The sequence below is a fragment of the Eulemur rufifrons genome, chromosome 15 (assembly GCF_041146395.1).
Source record: "Eulemur rufifrons isolate Redbay chromosome 15, OSU_ERuf_1, whole genome shotgun sequence".
NCBI classification, from domain to species: Eukaryota; Metazoa; Chordata; class Mammalia; order Primates; family Lemuridae; genus Eulemur; species Eulemur rufifrons.
This window is the reverse complement of record NC_090997.1, coordinates 60,532,342-60,547,366: the sequence shown is the minus strand read 5'-3', so window position 1 is coordinate 60,547,366 and position 15,025 is coordinate 60,532,342. Positions and strand designations below refer to the sequence as shown.

The following is a 15,025-nucleotide window of genomic DNA, read 5'->3' as shown; positions in this document are numbered from 1 at the left end:
ACAACACACACTCTTATGCACACACATGCACTGGTAGAAAATGGGAAATAGCAGCTTTATCCAGGTCACCAAGAAGGAAAAGATCAAAATGGTTGAAGCAAAAAGAGGTCTTTTGCTTGAATTAATAAAATAATTGCTGTTTATTCCATTTTACTTGTTTGAATGTGGCTCCAGAATGATTGAAAATATGACAATTTAATTTATAACTAATATAGTCACAATTTTCCAGATCAAAATAAGTGATTAGAATTGAAGGGGAAATAAAAGATTTTTATACTAGAAATCATTGAAATTCTCATTAAGGTAATTTGCCCTCTTTGAAGATGCTATATTTTAATTAATAATACACACTGCTTAGTATTCTTGTCCTATTTTTTAAAAGAAATGCTTTAATTCATAAAGGGTATTCTTCCACGTCCTGGAAATACTCCCCTATAGTGGAATTAAGATATTTTCATTCCCAAAATGAATTAAGCAGTAAATATAACATATTAAATATAAGTAGATATATGAAAATAAATATAACAAAACACATAATAATCTACAATGTTAATTCTTTCTTATATGCAAACAGTTATTCAACTCATGATTGTCACATGATACCTAATATGTTTTCATTTAATGCTAAGACTTCCTTATGCTTTTCTCTCATAGGAAAAAATGGTCTGTTCAAAATATAAATATTTTAAATAAACATATCTTCTACTCTAAAACTGACTAAAGATTCAATGTAACTGTTTAAAGAAAAAATTGTTTTATATAAATAAATATACAATCCTTGGTGATTTTTCCCACTTAAGATGTATAATTAATTCTAGTAATATTCTAAATTATAGTTATACTTTTTACACTAGTTGTTGTATATATATTGAGAGGCAACATTATATTTGTAATTATAAATCCATATTTCCATTTACACAAGTAGGTATAGTAAATGTCTTCTTATTTTAATTGAAGGATTCAATATATTAATAGTATTATCAGGTTTAAGAAATATTATAGTGTGTTAAAATTAGCAACAAATAAACAAATACAATAACATAGAACATATAGAGCAGATATAGAGAGTGGGTAAATTCTGTTGTTTTGGGAAATGCAAATTGCTTAGTTTTAACACACATAAAACATTTGAACATTTGTTTGAATAAATAAATATAACTGAGAGGGCTAGATCAACCCAGGGATCTTAAGAAGAATGTATGGCCTTCTGCCTGGGAAAGGCCATTGGCGGTCCTGTCATAATTCCCTCAGTAAATCTGCTGACTCTTGTAGGAAACGACCAGGCTCACTGGGGAGAGCGGACTAAGAGAAGGGTAATTTGGAAGGTATGGGAGGTGCCCCAACATCCTGGCACTCACTAAGTGGAGTTAACAGCTGTTTGCCAATAACTCTGGCCTGGGTGGTGGTGTGTGTGTGTGTTGGGGGGAGTCTTGCACTTCTGAGCTAATGTTCCAGTTGCCCCTCTCAGTCATAATCTCAAGAGACAGAAAGTTTCAGACACATCAGTGGGGAAGAGAAAAGCTGTCATTTTGCCTCTTCCCTTCTTCCAGTCCTATTATGATATGCAAAAAGTGAGAAAGATTAAGAGAGCCAGGGCTCAAGAGAGAAAGAGTGAGAAAGAGGGAAGGGAGAAGGGATGATGGAAGGGGAAGAAAGGGAGACAGGGTGAGGTGAGAGAGGGAGGGAGACAACAGGCAGATCCAGAAATAGACCCCGGAGCCAGTTCTTCCTGTTGTAGGCATTTTGACCATCTGTGAGGGGCAGGGTGTGGTATAGTGTAGAGAGTAGGGCGGTGCCTGGCTGACCCCATTCCAGTTGCCACTTGGAGACAGTGTAGCCTGAACCACACTCTGCCTCTCCTTGCCCCCTCCTTTGAGCTCCTGCCTTTCTTCTACCTGCCCTGGCTCCATTCCTACATCAGGATCCAGTTAGACTCTGTGCAGCCCCAAGCCTCTGCCTTTTCCCTTCTCCAACTGGCCTCCTCCTCCCTTCCCTGACCTCCTTGGCTTGGATTTGAGGCCTCTCCTTGGGCAGCCCAGCCCCCAGGGCTCCTTGGCTGCAACCTGGGAGAGCAAGTGAGGGCCAAGAGACCATGTCCACGTCAGTGCTGTGAACAAGACACCTGTGGCTGCAGTGCTGACTGTACTGCACAGCGAGGGAGGGGGACCTGTAGACCCTTCCTTGGCACACGCCTCAGAGAATTTATTTTTTGCCCCAATTCTGAACGCTGCCACAGATTGTTTCCTGGACTTTAGCAAACATCACAGGACATTTAAATGTATTATGCTTAGAACTCAGGAAAATCAGCAAGAAAAAAATCAAACAACCCTATCAAAAAGTGGGCAAAAGACATGAATAGAAACTTCAAAGGAAGACAGACCATTGGCCAACAAACATATGAAAAAATGCTCAACATCAGGGAAATGCAAATCAAAACCACAATGAGATATCACTTATCCCCAGTGAGAATGGCCTTTATCAAAAAGTCCCAAAACAATAAATGTTGGCGTGGATGCGGAGAGATAGAAATACTCATACACTGCTGGTGGGACTGCAAACTAGTACAACCTCTGTGGAAAGCAATATGGAGATACCTCAAAGAGCTACAGGTAGAATTACCATTTGTTCCAGCAATCCCATTACTGGACATCTACCCAAAAGAACAAAAGACATTCTATAAAAAAGACATCTGCACTGAAATGTTTATAGCAGCACAATTCACAATTGCAAAGATGTGGAAACAACCCAAGTACTCATTAATACATGAGTGGATTAATTAAATGTGGTATATGTATACCATGGAGTTCTACTAAGCCACAAAAAACAACGGTAATATAGCACCTCTTGTATTATCCTGGATAGAGCTGGAACCCATTCTGCTAAGTGAAGTATCCCAAGAATGGAAAAACAAGCACCACTTGTACTCACCATCAAATTGGTATTAATTGATCAATACTTAAGTGCATATATAGTAATAATATTCATTGAGTGTCGGGCAGATGGGAGGGGGGAGGAGGGGATGGGTATTCACACCTAATGGGTGTGGTGCACACTGTCTGGGGGATGGACACGCTTGAAGCTCTGACTCGGGTGGGGACAAGGGCAATATACGTAACCTAAAAATATGTACCCCTGTAATATGCTGAAATAAAAAATTTTTTTTTTAATTATAACAGGCATAGTTATTAAAGGACAAATATAGGAAATAACTTGAAACCCTAGCTAGGGCCAATGACTGGCTTTATCAGGTTTTTTGTTTTTTATTTTTCTTGCTATAAACTATTTCTTATAAAGAGAGGAGAAGAATGTGAAACCAATTTAAAAGTAAGAATATGGTATAGTGAGCCAGGTTATTTAATTTTTTTAATTTAAATTTGATTTTTTTATTTTAGCATTTATGAAATTTTATTTTATATTTCTGATACTTTCATTGATATTATGCTATTCTGAGTTAGAAAGCATTCTGTATTGAATTTCCTTACCTACTTTTGTCATGTTCTAATGAAATATAAAATATGACCTAATAATCTCATCATCTCCTTTTTCTTATTGCTTTCCATCACTAAGTTTTAAAATTTTTATTTTTAATTGTGGTAAAATACATATAACAAAATTTACCATCTTAATCCCTTTTAACTATACAGATCAATAGTGTTAAGTACGTTCATATTGTTGTGCAACCAATCTCCAGAACTCTTTTCATCTTTCACTAAGTAATTTTTTTTCGCTTTTAATAGACAACATTACTAAAGCAATATCATTTGGAGTGGGGGAGAAGATTTGTTTCATGACAAATATCTTTCACTACTAACCCTTATTGATCTTATAAGTTATAACAAGAAATGTGTTATACAACCTTCAAGGCCTGGCAGCTAAACCAGCTGTCACTTCCCCTGTGACTAAGAACATCATCCTACTTTCCTGTCCTGCAGACAAGTAAGTGCATGAGCAATGTCTTTTCAATGAGTGAATGAAGACACTTAACATGAGTACACTGCTCTACTTCCCACCTTGGGGAAAACATTTCTTTTAAGGCAATAAAATTAAGTCAGAACTTTCTGTGCAAGCATCTAGATATTAAGAACTTTCTGTACAAGGATCTAGATAGTAACTACTGATAAAATAGTAACGACTCAAAACACCTTACAATAGAAAAGAATATAAATGCTTTTTATGAGGAAAAACCACCAATTCCAAACATTGATGTCATATTATTCTGTGTCCCTCAACTTAAAGCACAGCTGTGAGAAAGGAAAAAGGGCAGGCAAAAGACAGAACAAGAGGAAGAACACCCGAAGGCAGCAAAGAGCAAAGATGCAAGTCCATAAGATTCATTATTTATTATCATGGTACTTGGATATATAATGTCATGTGATATATGATATATATTATGTAATAGTTAAATAAAAATAGATCATATAAATTATCTTATTATAATAATTACCATACAGAAAAATATAATACATATTAGGTAATATATGTTATATATGATATATATTTTATATATGACATATTGACATATGATGTATAATATGTAAGGTTCCTTTTAAGTATGTGTTCTTCAATCAGACAGTGTTTATCTTACAGCGTTTTAATTCTTTGAAGTGTTTATTTTGGGAAGCCAAACATTGGAAATGAAGCTTTACCTTTTTAAACATTCCAGACTCTGTGGGGAAAGGCCCAGACGCCTCCCTGGTGGTGTGAAAGAACTGGGACTCCCCACAGTGCAGTGTACCTTCCTGGAACTCCGGAGCCACAGGGCTTCCATCCACAACCTCCAGAGCTCTGTGAACAGGGGAAACAGTCATGTCAATAAGCTGTGAAGAATGCTGAAAGCTCAAGAAACCCAAAGGCATATTTCTCCCTGTCCATTTCCAGTCAGCCCAAATAATGAATCATTCTTCAAAATCTATACAGCATTGTGGATAATTTGGTACTCTCATAGCATATTTATAAATAAACCTTGATGACTTCACCTTGATGACTTCACCAACTGAATTCTTTTAAACCCTATGCAGAAAACAACTTAGAGGTAGATAGGTAGACAGATAACCAGATGGATAGACAGATTTGGGCATGAAAGGAATCTAGTTTCATTTTTTTGGTTTCTTGGTTGCTCTACTGTCATTGCTCTTAAAGAAATTACAAATATCTTCCTGAGCAGAAACTCAAAAACAAAACAAAGAAATGACAAAAAAAAAAAAAAATTGTAAGTTTCCTGCCCATTGGAAATAAAGTGGGAACTGAATCCCAATGGGGGAAGGATCTAGGCTATGCCAAGAAAAAAGAACTGTTCCCAGGAGGATAATATTTATCAGACTTAAAAGGAATGGACACTAATGAAGGCAGAAAGCGTGTCCCAACAGACTCTGATGGTTGCCTGCCTCAAGACCATTTCCTTTATCTGAACCTACCATTGTCCCTTCCCCTCAATACACACACATTTTCTTCACTAATAACCCTGACTTTGTTCAGCTATGCACCCTCCATAGCCTCAGGGGGAGCTGCTTCCAGCCCTGGTAGTCACTCGTGTCCATTCCCTTCCTCAGTAGCTGAGTTAGGCATGTGCCCATACATCTCTCTCGCTGATATTACCACATTGATTTATGTCTCCTGGAGCCTCTAAAATGTTTGTACCTTGCCCTACTTGTCTGGTACAGTTCTGACCAATGAGATGTGAGGGGCGTCTGCTGAAGGAATTGGGGAAAGGTCTTTCTCTTGAAGGTTTACAAGAAGAAATAGTTCCTCTTCCCTGCAAGCCAGTGTCATGCCTGCATGTGACAAACATAATAGTCTTCTTGGGATCCCTAGTGGCATTAACTCTAGGAGACTAGATTGAAGAGAAAGCAAGGCAGAAATAGGAGAGCAACTTGAGTCTTAAAATACATTGTCAAGCAGCTGAATGCACCAATCCCAGATCTCTAGAGTTTTATGTTAGATAATAAATTCTTGCATCCATTTTGAGTTAGGTTTTCTCTACTATCTGCAGTAGAGCATTATAACTGATCCAAGGGTTGGCAGATTTCTTTAGCACTGGAGCCAGATAAGGGTTTTGAATGAAGAATGCCAATGAAGTAGAAAGAGAACTAAAAATTCAAGACCTCAATGAAAGGAATCCAGTTTCATTTTTTTTCGGTTTCTTGGTTGCTTTACTGTCATCGCTCTTAAAGAAATTACAAAAATCTTCCTAAGCAGGAACTCAAAAACAAAGAAATGACAAAAAAAAAAAAAAAGAAGAAGAAGAAATAGAAGTTTTTGTGGGAATTGTACAATATGCCATGGATAAAAAGATAAATAAATAGGGAAAAATATTAATACTTTAGAGGGGCAGGGAGATATAAATCAATATGGTAATATTAGCAAGGGAGAAATGTATGGGTATAATTTGGGGAACTCTACCATGTACATCTTTGTTTTAAAAAACATTATTCTTTGCACTATATAAAATGTGAAGGTATATTAGCGGCAATATAATTCTTTTTGTCTTTCTCCCAGTTTTGTACAATAAAAGTAATACTTGTACATAGTAAAAATAATTCAATCAGTAAAGAAGGAATTGAAATAAAAAAGAGTCTCTCCAGCCATACCACAATTTCATTCTGCATAAGTCACCAGTCTGGATGGTTGCCTCCTTGCAACATTTTATGCCATATAAAAGCCCTTATAAAATTACATTTCTACCCTCTAAAGAGTGCTAAAGCTTAACTTTGAGGCAAATCTCTTCTCAAGAATTTTAAGATGGAAGATATAAAGGGATAGAGAAACACATATGGCTCAAGAGAATTTAGGTAACAAGTGAAAAGTACTTTAAAGCTGAGTAGGTGTTACAGTCTTACCATGGACGTGTTTTTGCATCAAGACATATTTTTACTAAATGTTCCAATGACCCTAAACCACAGGGTTCACCTTGCCCTTCTGCTCACAAATACACCAAGAGGAGCCACAAGCAAGAGAAGACTCCTAAGGCTTTATTCCAACCACTGCTTATAAATTGTAAAAGTAAGACTTAAAAATTGTAAATGTAAACCAGAGATGTTAGGTATTCGGCCACCCTTAACATATTTCCTTTTTGGAAAAAAAAAATATATATATGTGCCCTTTGAATGACTCAAGAGACTGTAGAGATAAAGTGATCTACATGTGCTTCCTGCGCTTTATATTGTTAGAGGTGGACACCCCAAAAAGGAGCTATCTCTTCCTACTAAATACTAATGTATTGTATAGTTAAATGCTGGCTAGGGTACCCTTTTCTATAATATATATTTTGGTTGTGATACATTCCCTGCTTATAATATAGGATCCTTTTGCCTGTAGGTAACAGAAAGTCCAACTCACAGAAGCCTGATAAAAAAACAAAATTTATTATCACATATAAAACAAGAGATGTGATTGAGTTGGTTTAATCAGTTTATTCAGTTGCTACTGAATTCAGTGGCTGCTACAATTCTAGTTGAGACACAAATGTCTGATAATTCTAGAGGATGAAAAGACTATGTCCTCCTGTATATCTTGCTTAGAAGCGAGGACATCTTCCCTAGAAGCCACCTAGCAGACGTCTCTTCACATCTCATGCCTATACCAAACCAATGCCTGGACCTAACCCTCTGAGGCTGGGACCTGAGGGATACTGCTGGGCATAGAATAAGCACCTGAAAAAACTGGCGCTCAGTTAGGGAAAAAGGAGTCAGGGAGAGGATGGAAATGGATGTTGACATGTGTTCTATCACCTCCTTAACTTTGTCCTGAAACATTTTCCCTGTACTTACTATTAATACACTGTTGGTAGAGGTAGAGTTGATATATGTTTAAGATTGAATTTGAACTGTCAAAGTAGAAACGTTCACGGTTTTGACCTCATAGTATGTTGGCCCCTGGGAGCCTGCTTGTCCTCCTGACTTAGGGGATAAACTAACTCGAGTTGGCATGCTATCCAGGAGTTGATTCTATATGCTTGGGGTCATGACGGGAGGCATGCATGACACCGGGAGTAGGTTTTTTTTATCAATGGCCAGAGGAGGAAAGGGCTATGACAGGTAGTTCCCAGGAAGGTCCTGGCTTTACCATAATTCCCAAACAGGAAATGCTGAGTGTTTGTGGTGCACCCAATAACCTCTGCCTCCCTTTGAGGGGAGGAGAATGCTGAGGTGTTGGCTGACTTCCCTTTCCTCATGACCCAGATCCAGGCAGTGCTGCTGGGCTCCTGGCCACAGATGCCATATTGCAGTGTGCTCCAGCACTGGTGTTGGGGGTGAGGCAAGGCTACGGGATGCGTGGGCTGAGAGGGCTTTACCAGCAGGGCTCAGCTGCAGGGCAGCTTCTCACCCGACCCCGGACACTCAGGCCATCCCATGAGCATTTTCTATTTCCTCTCTAGACAATCAGCCACAGACCCTCTGCTCATAGCAAACTTACTGGACAAGTTTGTCTCCTGAAACACAACCTTCACAATATATTACACAGAAAACATAGATTTGGAATCATGCTGAAGGGTCTCTAAGGCCATAAGTGAACTTTGTAACAATAACTTGTGTTCATTCTTTCAGCATTTTTTCAGACCTTCCACTATATGTCATATATCAAAGCATGCTAAGATGAACAAACCCACTCCCTGCCCTCAAGGATATGCAGGTGTAGTAGACAGAGGGGCTCATTGACTGGGCAGCAATATTTTCAATTCTGAATAATGGTTACATACATAGGTAAGTCTCCCTAGCCTAAAAGCCAACCATAATAAATGTTTGCAACAGGAAAGGCCAATTGGAAAGTTTGTTAATTTTTCTTTTCCAAAGGGTAAATTATAGTTTCACTAAAAGTAGGCTATAAGTGGTCATAAGAAAGGCTAAGATTGGTTCCCTGGCGAGAAATTTAAGTTTTGTAAATGGAAGCACACTTTCCTTTGGGAGCAGTCTCTACTGGTCACTTATTAAGGACGATACCCTCTTGGGTAAATAAAATAAAATAAAATCCCCAAGTGCTGTCATGTTGGTCTAGAGTCTTAGTGGAAGGGAACTTATTAATTTGCTAATTATAATATTCCATACTTCCCTTTTTTAGCATGGATATTATGCTGCCGAGTGAAAGGGTTTCAGTGCTAAGCACTGTATTTGATTTTACTCAGACTTATAAATAAATGGAACATTTGCCAGTTCATTCAATTATTCCTTATGTTTCCTTTTTATTTGGCTTACTTTTAAAATCCAGATTGCCCTTCTCCCTGGAGATTAAGTTGGTAGCAAAATTAATAATGGCACGATTGTTTTCCCTTTTCTAAGTTAAAAGAGCCACACGGCTATTCTTAGACAAATCCAAGCTTTATGAGGCCTGAAGCTTATATAATTGGGGGGGTGGGGAGCTCTCTTTAAGGGAAAAGAAAAGCCAAAATATCTTACTTTTTCAAAATTTACAGTGCTAGGGCCTCTCTGAAGGCCTTGGAAGTGGCCCTGAAGCTGAACTTCGTTTGCTTCCATAAATCCATTTCAGGTTTTCCTAGTGCTGGTCTATCCCATCAAGTTGTTCCCCAAGCATTTTAATATGTGTAGTACAATATAAAGCAAGTTAAATAAGTTTCCTTAATAATTCTTGCTTTAGAGATAATGCACATGCAAAATAATAAAGTGTGGCATAAAAGTGAAGGTTTAGTGTTAGCTGTAGGGTATAAAATGATGCTGTACTGCCATCTATTGTCTATCCAAAGAATTATTAGTGTGTTCTACTGAGCCTCAGAGTTGCGATTTGAAAGTTACCAAAAGGTGCCTCCATCTGCATTGAATTATTTTCTCAAGAAAGCTTAAAACACCAGCTACTAGAACCACTCTTCTGAATTAAGGCATTGGCTGTAAGGCTGCATAAGTTTCCTGGCCACAAAGGAAGGAGAAAATTTAATTCGCCAACAAACAGTACTAATAGTCTGCATAGTATTTCCTTACTGCTAAATGGTAGAGAGCAACCTCTATCCTGCTAACATTAGACTCTGTATTAGATTACGGACACACACCATCAGATAATTCTAGTGCTGAAAAGGCCCCTAGTGATTACCTGGTGTAGTCACTTTGTTGCAGATTTGAAGAGACATTGTCCCTGAAAAAACCACGTGACTGACAGAGCATTGAGCCTGCTGGTTACCCGTGTGCACGGAACTGGAAGCCAGGTTTCTATGCCCAGGCTTACAAAGAGGCATCTATTGACAGTGTGAGGATCGAGCTATGTAAATCTATCCCATCTCTAGAGAAAAAAAATCTCCAAACTCTGTTTCCCTTGGAAAATCAATGGTTTGGGATTTACAGAATGGGTTTTTCTTTCAGAAACAATGTTGTCTTCAAATTTATATATTTCTCAACTGAATAAAGGATGAAATATAGCAATGTATATACACAAATTTCAGTCATACCAGCCTGTCCATTAGCTGTGTGATCTTGAGCTAGTTCACTTAACTTCTCTAAGCCTCAGTTTTCTCATCTGCAAAATGGGGATAATAATCAAATCGTCATGAGAATTAAATTAGGTAAAATTCATAAAAGGCTTAGCCTGGTACTGGCACATAGTAGGTACTCAATAAGTATTAGCTATTTTAATTATGCATATGAATGTCAGTTGACATTTACTGAATAATAACTTATAAAGTGGCTGGGCACGGTGGCTCATGCCTATAATCCTAGCCCTCTGGGAGGCTGAGGCGGGTGGATTGTTCGAGCTCAGGAGTTCGAGACCAGCCTGAGCAAGAGTGAGACCCCGTCTCTACTAAAAATAGAAAGAAAATTAGCTGGACAACTAAAAAAATATATAGAAAAAATTAGCCGGGCATGGTGGCCCATGCCTGTAGTCCCAGCTACTCAGGAGGCTGAGGCAGGAGGATTGCTTTAGCCCAGGACTGTGAGGTTGCTGTGAGCTAGGCTGACGCCACAGCACTCTAGTCTGGGCCACAGAGTGAGACTCTGTCTCAAAATAAATAAATAAATAAATAACTTATAAGGTATAATGTGGATGGTACTTTGAGCTAGCATACTTAACAGGCTCAAATTTGAAATGATATAGAAATGAGAATGTCTGAGTTGGAAGATATCTTTGAGATAATCTAATGACCCACCCACCTCATTCTGCAGATGAGTTCACTGAGCCCCAGAGATATTCATTGTTCAAGATCACATGGCTAATTACCAACAGTTAGGAGTAGAGAACCCAACCAACTCTTAGTTCAGAGACAAAATTCAAATTCTCAGCAGCTGAGTTTCACGATCACAAAATACTCAGTTGGGTGAGGAAATGAATACAATTTCCTATGCTCATTCAAGTTTTAAAAAAACAGAACATCCTCAAAGTTTTAGCTATAGAAAGAATACTAACATCATTAACACAAGTTATTTAGTGTCAGCAAATAGAATGCAGAAACTCTGCCATCTAGTGGTTGCACAAGAATATCACGCCTCTCGGCCTTTTTGGTAGTGTCTTAGTAGTGTTTTCCCCCCACCCTACAAAACTCATTTCCTGCCAGAATTTTAGTAGTGTTTTTGTAGAAGTAACTCTCCCTAGTCCAGTCAGCCTCTATTCCCCGATGGCCTGTATCTTCCTGGGCAACTTGATGTTTAAAATGGCAGCCTGAAAGCCGAGAGCCATCTCCCAATGCGCTGTGTGGAGCAGAAATGTCCAAGCTCCCCTCAGATCTGACCAGTGGCATGAAAATCATCTCTCCAACAAAGGCTGGGGACCTTTGTCCTAATACTTCCACCTTGTGAAATCTAGGCTTTGGGTGCTGCAGAGTCTGTGAAAGTTAACCAAGCTACCTCAGGACCAACAAACCAATAATATGTTAATTTTGGTCATTTGAGATCACTTCACATGATTAACAGAACCAGGCTGGGCTCAACAAGGCTCAACAAGGTTTATTGCCATTGGTCCCAGAGGAAGGAATGATCTCATTCTGGGCAGGAGCAAAGAGAAGCAGAGGCCAAGGACCAAGCAACCATGGGATCCTTGCCCACATCCCCGCAAGAACTGAGGAACTGAGGTCTGTGCCTCAAGGAGGGGCTCAGGTTTATCAAGAGTCTTGTGTTTCATGCATGCTTGCACAGTCTCTCGTTTAGAGGAGCTGAAGATCGTGGCATTTTTTTAAGCTTCTCTTTACAACATTCAAGTTGGGCAAGTTTAGTTTTCAGTTCTTAAAATACAAGAGCAGGCTTTCCGATTGCTGACATTTTCCTTTTAAGGTGACTCAAATTCCTATAATCTAATGGCAGAGAAGAGAAAATGTAGCTTTTCTTTTGATGGCAATAAACTCCCCAGGGAAAGACTAGTGACCTTACTGAGCTCATAAATAACAAATTAATAATGCAAAAGAGAGTATTTTCAATTGCTGCCCTTTGTAACACAAAACAAAGCTACTGAGGATAGTACCATGAAGCAGGCAAGGAGGAGGGAATCTGGCAGAATAGAGTTATAGGTACAAGGGTAGAGAGATGGCCCCCAAATCACCAGGGGCACCTCTGAGGACTTATCCCTGAGCCTTCTTTCTCCAATCGACCTACCTCTGATCCCTCGTCAAGAGGTCCTTTGTCATCACACTTGAGCTTGCTTTGAGTGACACTAAAAAATGCAGCCACATAGAACTCTTTGTTGGACATACTGCAGGGAAGCTGAGAAGAGTGTTAGCTACTATCTTACTCAATATCCTCTCTATGGGGACTGACAGGAGAAATTTCTTAAGTACCAAGAAAAGCTTTTTTCTCATCTGTTGCCTTTTAGACAATGTGGATCATGTATCAGATTATGCATCAATTTTAGTAATTATATAGAACTTTATGAATGTATGTTTCTGTACAATAATTGTTTCTCTGGTCTTTTCACACTATTATTCTTTTAGTTTTCTGATCTTTCCCTATTTGCACTGTTAAATGGATGTAAACTACTGTAAATCTTTTTGAGGAGGAAGTGACGGGTGGCAGTTATAAATACATGAAATATGCTACTTCTACCTCACAAGTATGACATCTGTCTACCCTTGTGCATTCCAACCACCACTACCCTAGTTCTAAACTTCATTATCCCTTCAATTTAGTGAGTTTCCAGTTATTCTTTGTTATTGAGTCTCTCCTATAGCCTTTAACCCATTCTAACTTTACAAATAGGTAGATCTTCCTGGTGTACTCTCTTGTTTGAAAACCATGAGATGGTTCGGCATTGTCTATAGAATAAAGTCCTAACATCACAGTCTAGCATGCGAGTGCTTCCATCTTCTGGACCCAGTCTACATTTTCAAGCGTAGCTTCCTTACGTGCCCTATGTTTAAGGCTATTTTGCTATGTTTTACCTTCATTATAAACACTGATGGCTCTTTCTCTCATCTTGGAGAGTAAGCTTCTCAAGAAGCTCCTGTTTATGTTTCTCTTTGTTTCTGCCACGGGATATAACACTACCTGCCACATCACAGATGCTCAGTGAGAGTTCACTGTGCGAGTGAATACAAAGCCCCTTCTGCAAAGCTGGTTTGATTCATGACTATAGTAGCTGCTTGTAGAACCCGTTTATGATTGTTTCAAATAATGTTAATATAAAGCTTTGGTTCGAAAGTGCCTCCTGCTAACCATGATAGTTTCACGCAAGGCTGGTCTGTCTGTTATTATTTTCCAGAAGTCTATGGTGATGTCACACACTTTGAAGTTGACTTTATAGCATCTTTACTATGCATCATATGCCTAGTCTGTTTACCTTTGCCCCACCTTAGCTCACTAGTCCAAAACAACTCATGCCAGCAACAATGAGTAAGAGTCTCTGAAACTCTGGGGTCCCTACAAAACCTGGCACTGAACTCTTCTGCCTTAGTCCTTCCAGGCACTCAAAGAATTATCTTCATCAATTTTGAGCTTTGATAACACTTGCATCACTGAAAACATTATTACTTCGTGGCATTTCTAGAAACAACAGTGTATCAAGAGAAATTGTATAACTTTTTCTTGTATTAAAATATTTTAGCATTTACTATATTTTCTGAATTCACCAATACCTACTTTTTTTTAGGGGGTGTTCTGAACCAAATGTCTACTTTTCTTACAGATCAAATACTCTCAACTTTCTCACAGCTATAATTCAGAGGTTTAAAGGCTCTACTCAATACACTCTTTCATGTGGTGGTCTATAAATCTTTATAAACCTGGAAGTGAGAATTGAGTCTTTAAACATTACTTGCAAGACCTCTAAAACATTCCTACACATAAGAGGACACTTATAGTATATGCCTTTTGATGATAATATAAAACTAAAGAGATTATTTTCAAATATGAGGGGAGTTACTTTAGTTTTTCAAAATAATTCTTACAGAGGTTAGTTTTTTACATTAATTTTCATAATGTCAAGTTCATCATGTTCCACTTACTCAATTTCCAAATACCTGCTTGTTGTTTGATGATTAATGTAAAATGATCAGTGATTAGTACATAATTGCCTGAATCACAACTTTGACTTCTCCCTTCCACCTGCTCCAGGTGGGTAAACTCCACAAGGGCCCAGAGTTGTTTAAGAACCTCCTAGATACATCCTTTTGCAGTGATTAGAATTGTCATCAAATACTTAATGAATGAATTCAATTAGTGTCTTTGACTGGTATTATGTTACAAAAGAAAACTCTAATTAAAAATCATTTCTATCCAGTCAGATGAGGTCCACAGGGGGAAAAAAGAGAAAAGAATCATTTGTAATTAAAACTCATTGTGTATTAGGAACACACCAGGGATACAGATTTGCTGACTATAGACAATGGAAAGGCTACGAAGCTGAATCTGAGATGGGCTGACACTTAGCATCTCAGCTGTCATGAATAGAAATTCTCTAAGGTGCAGAGGCAAGAAGTTATCACAGTGTCCCTACTCTCCAACTAGCTTAATAAAGTCCTTGCTAATGCTGGTAACAAGTTCCAAATTTCAGTTTCAAATCCCCTACCCGAGGGCTGCTCCAATACCTCTTTAAACCCATTCTCCACTCCCTCCACCTCAGACTTTCAGTAGCGGTTAGAGAGATCTCTTTGCCCTTCCCTTATTTA

General features: G+C 38.4%; 1 protein-coding gene across 1 annotated transcript in view; it reads right to left on the bottom strand.

Moving 5' to 3' along the window:
- The window catches only part of CRYBG1 (crystallin beta-gamma domain containing 1), a 179,785-nt gene that overhangs the window by 104,839 nt on the left and 59,921 nt on the right, over positions 1–15,025 (bottom strand). Inside the window, exon 2 of the mRNA XM_069489237.1 lies at positions 4,647–4,785. Coding sequence (XP_069345338.1) covers positions 4,647–4,785 — 139 coding nt within the window. The remainder of the gene's footprint in view (positions 1–4,646; positions 4,786–15,025) is intronic.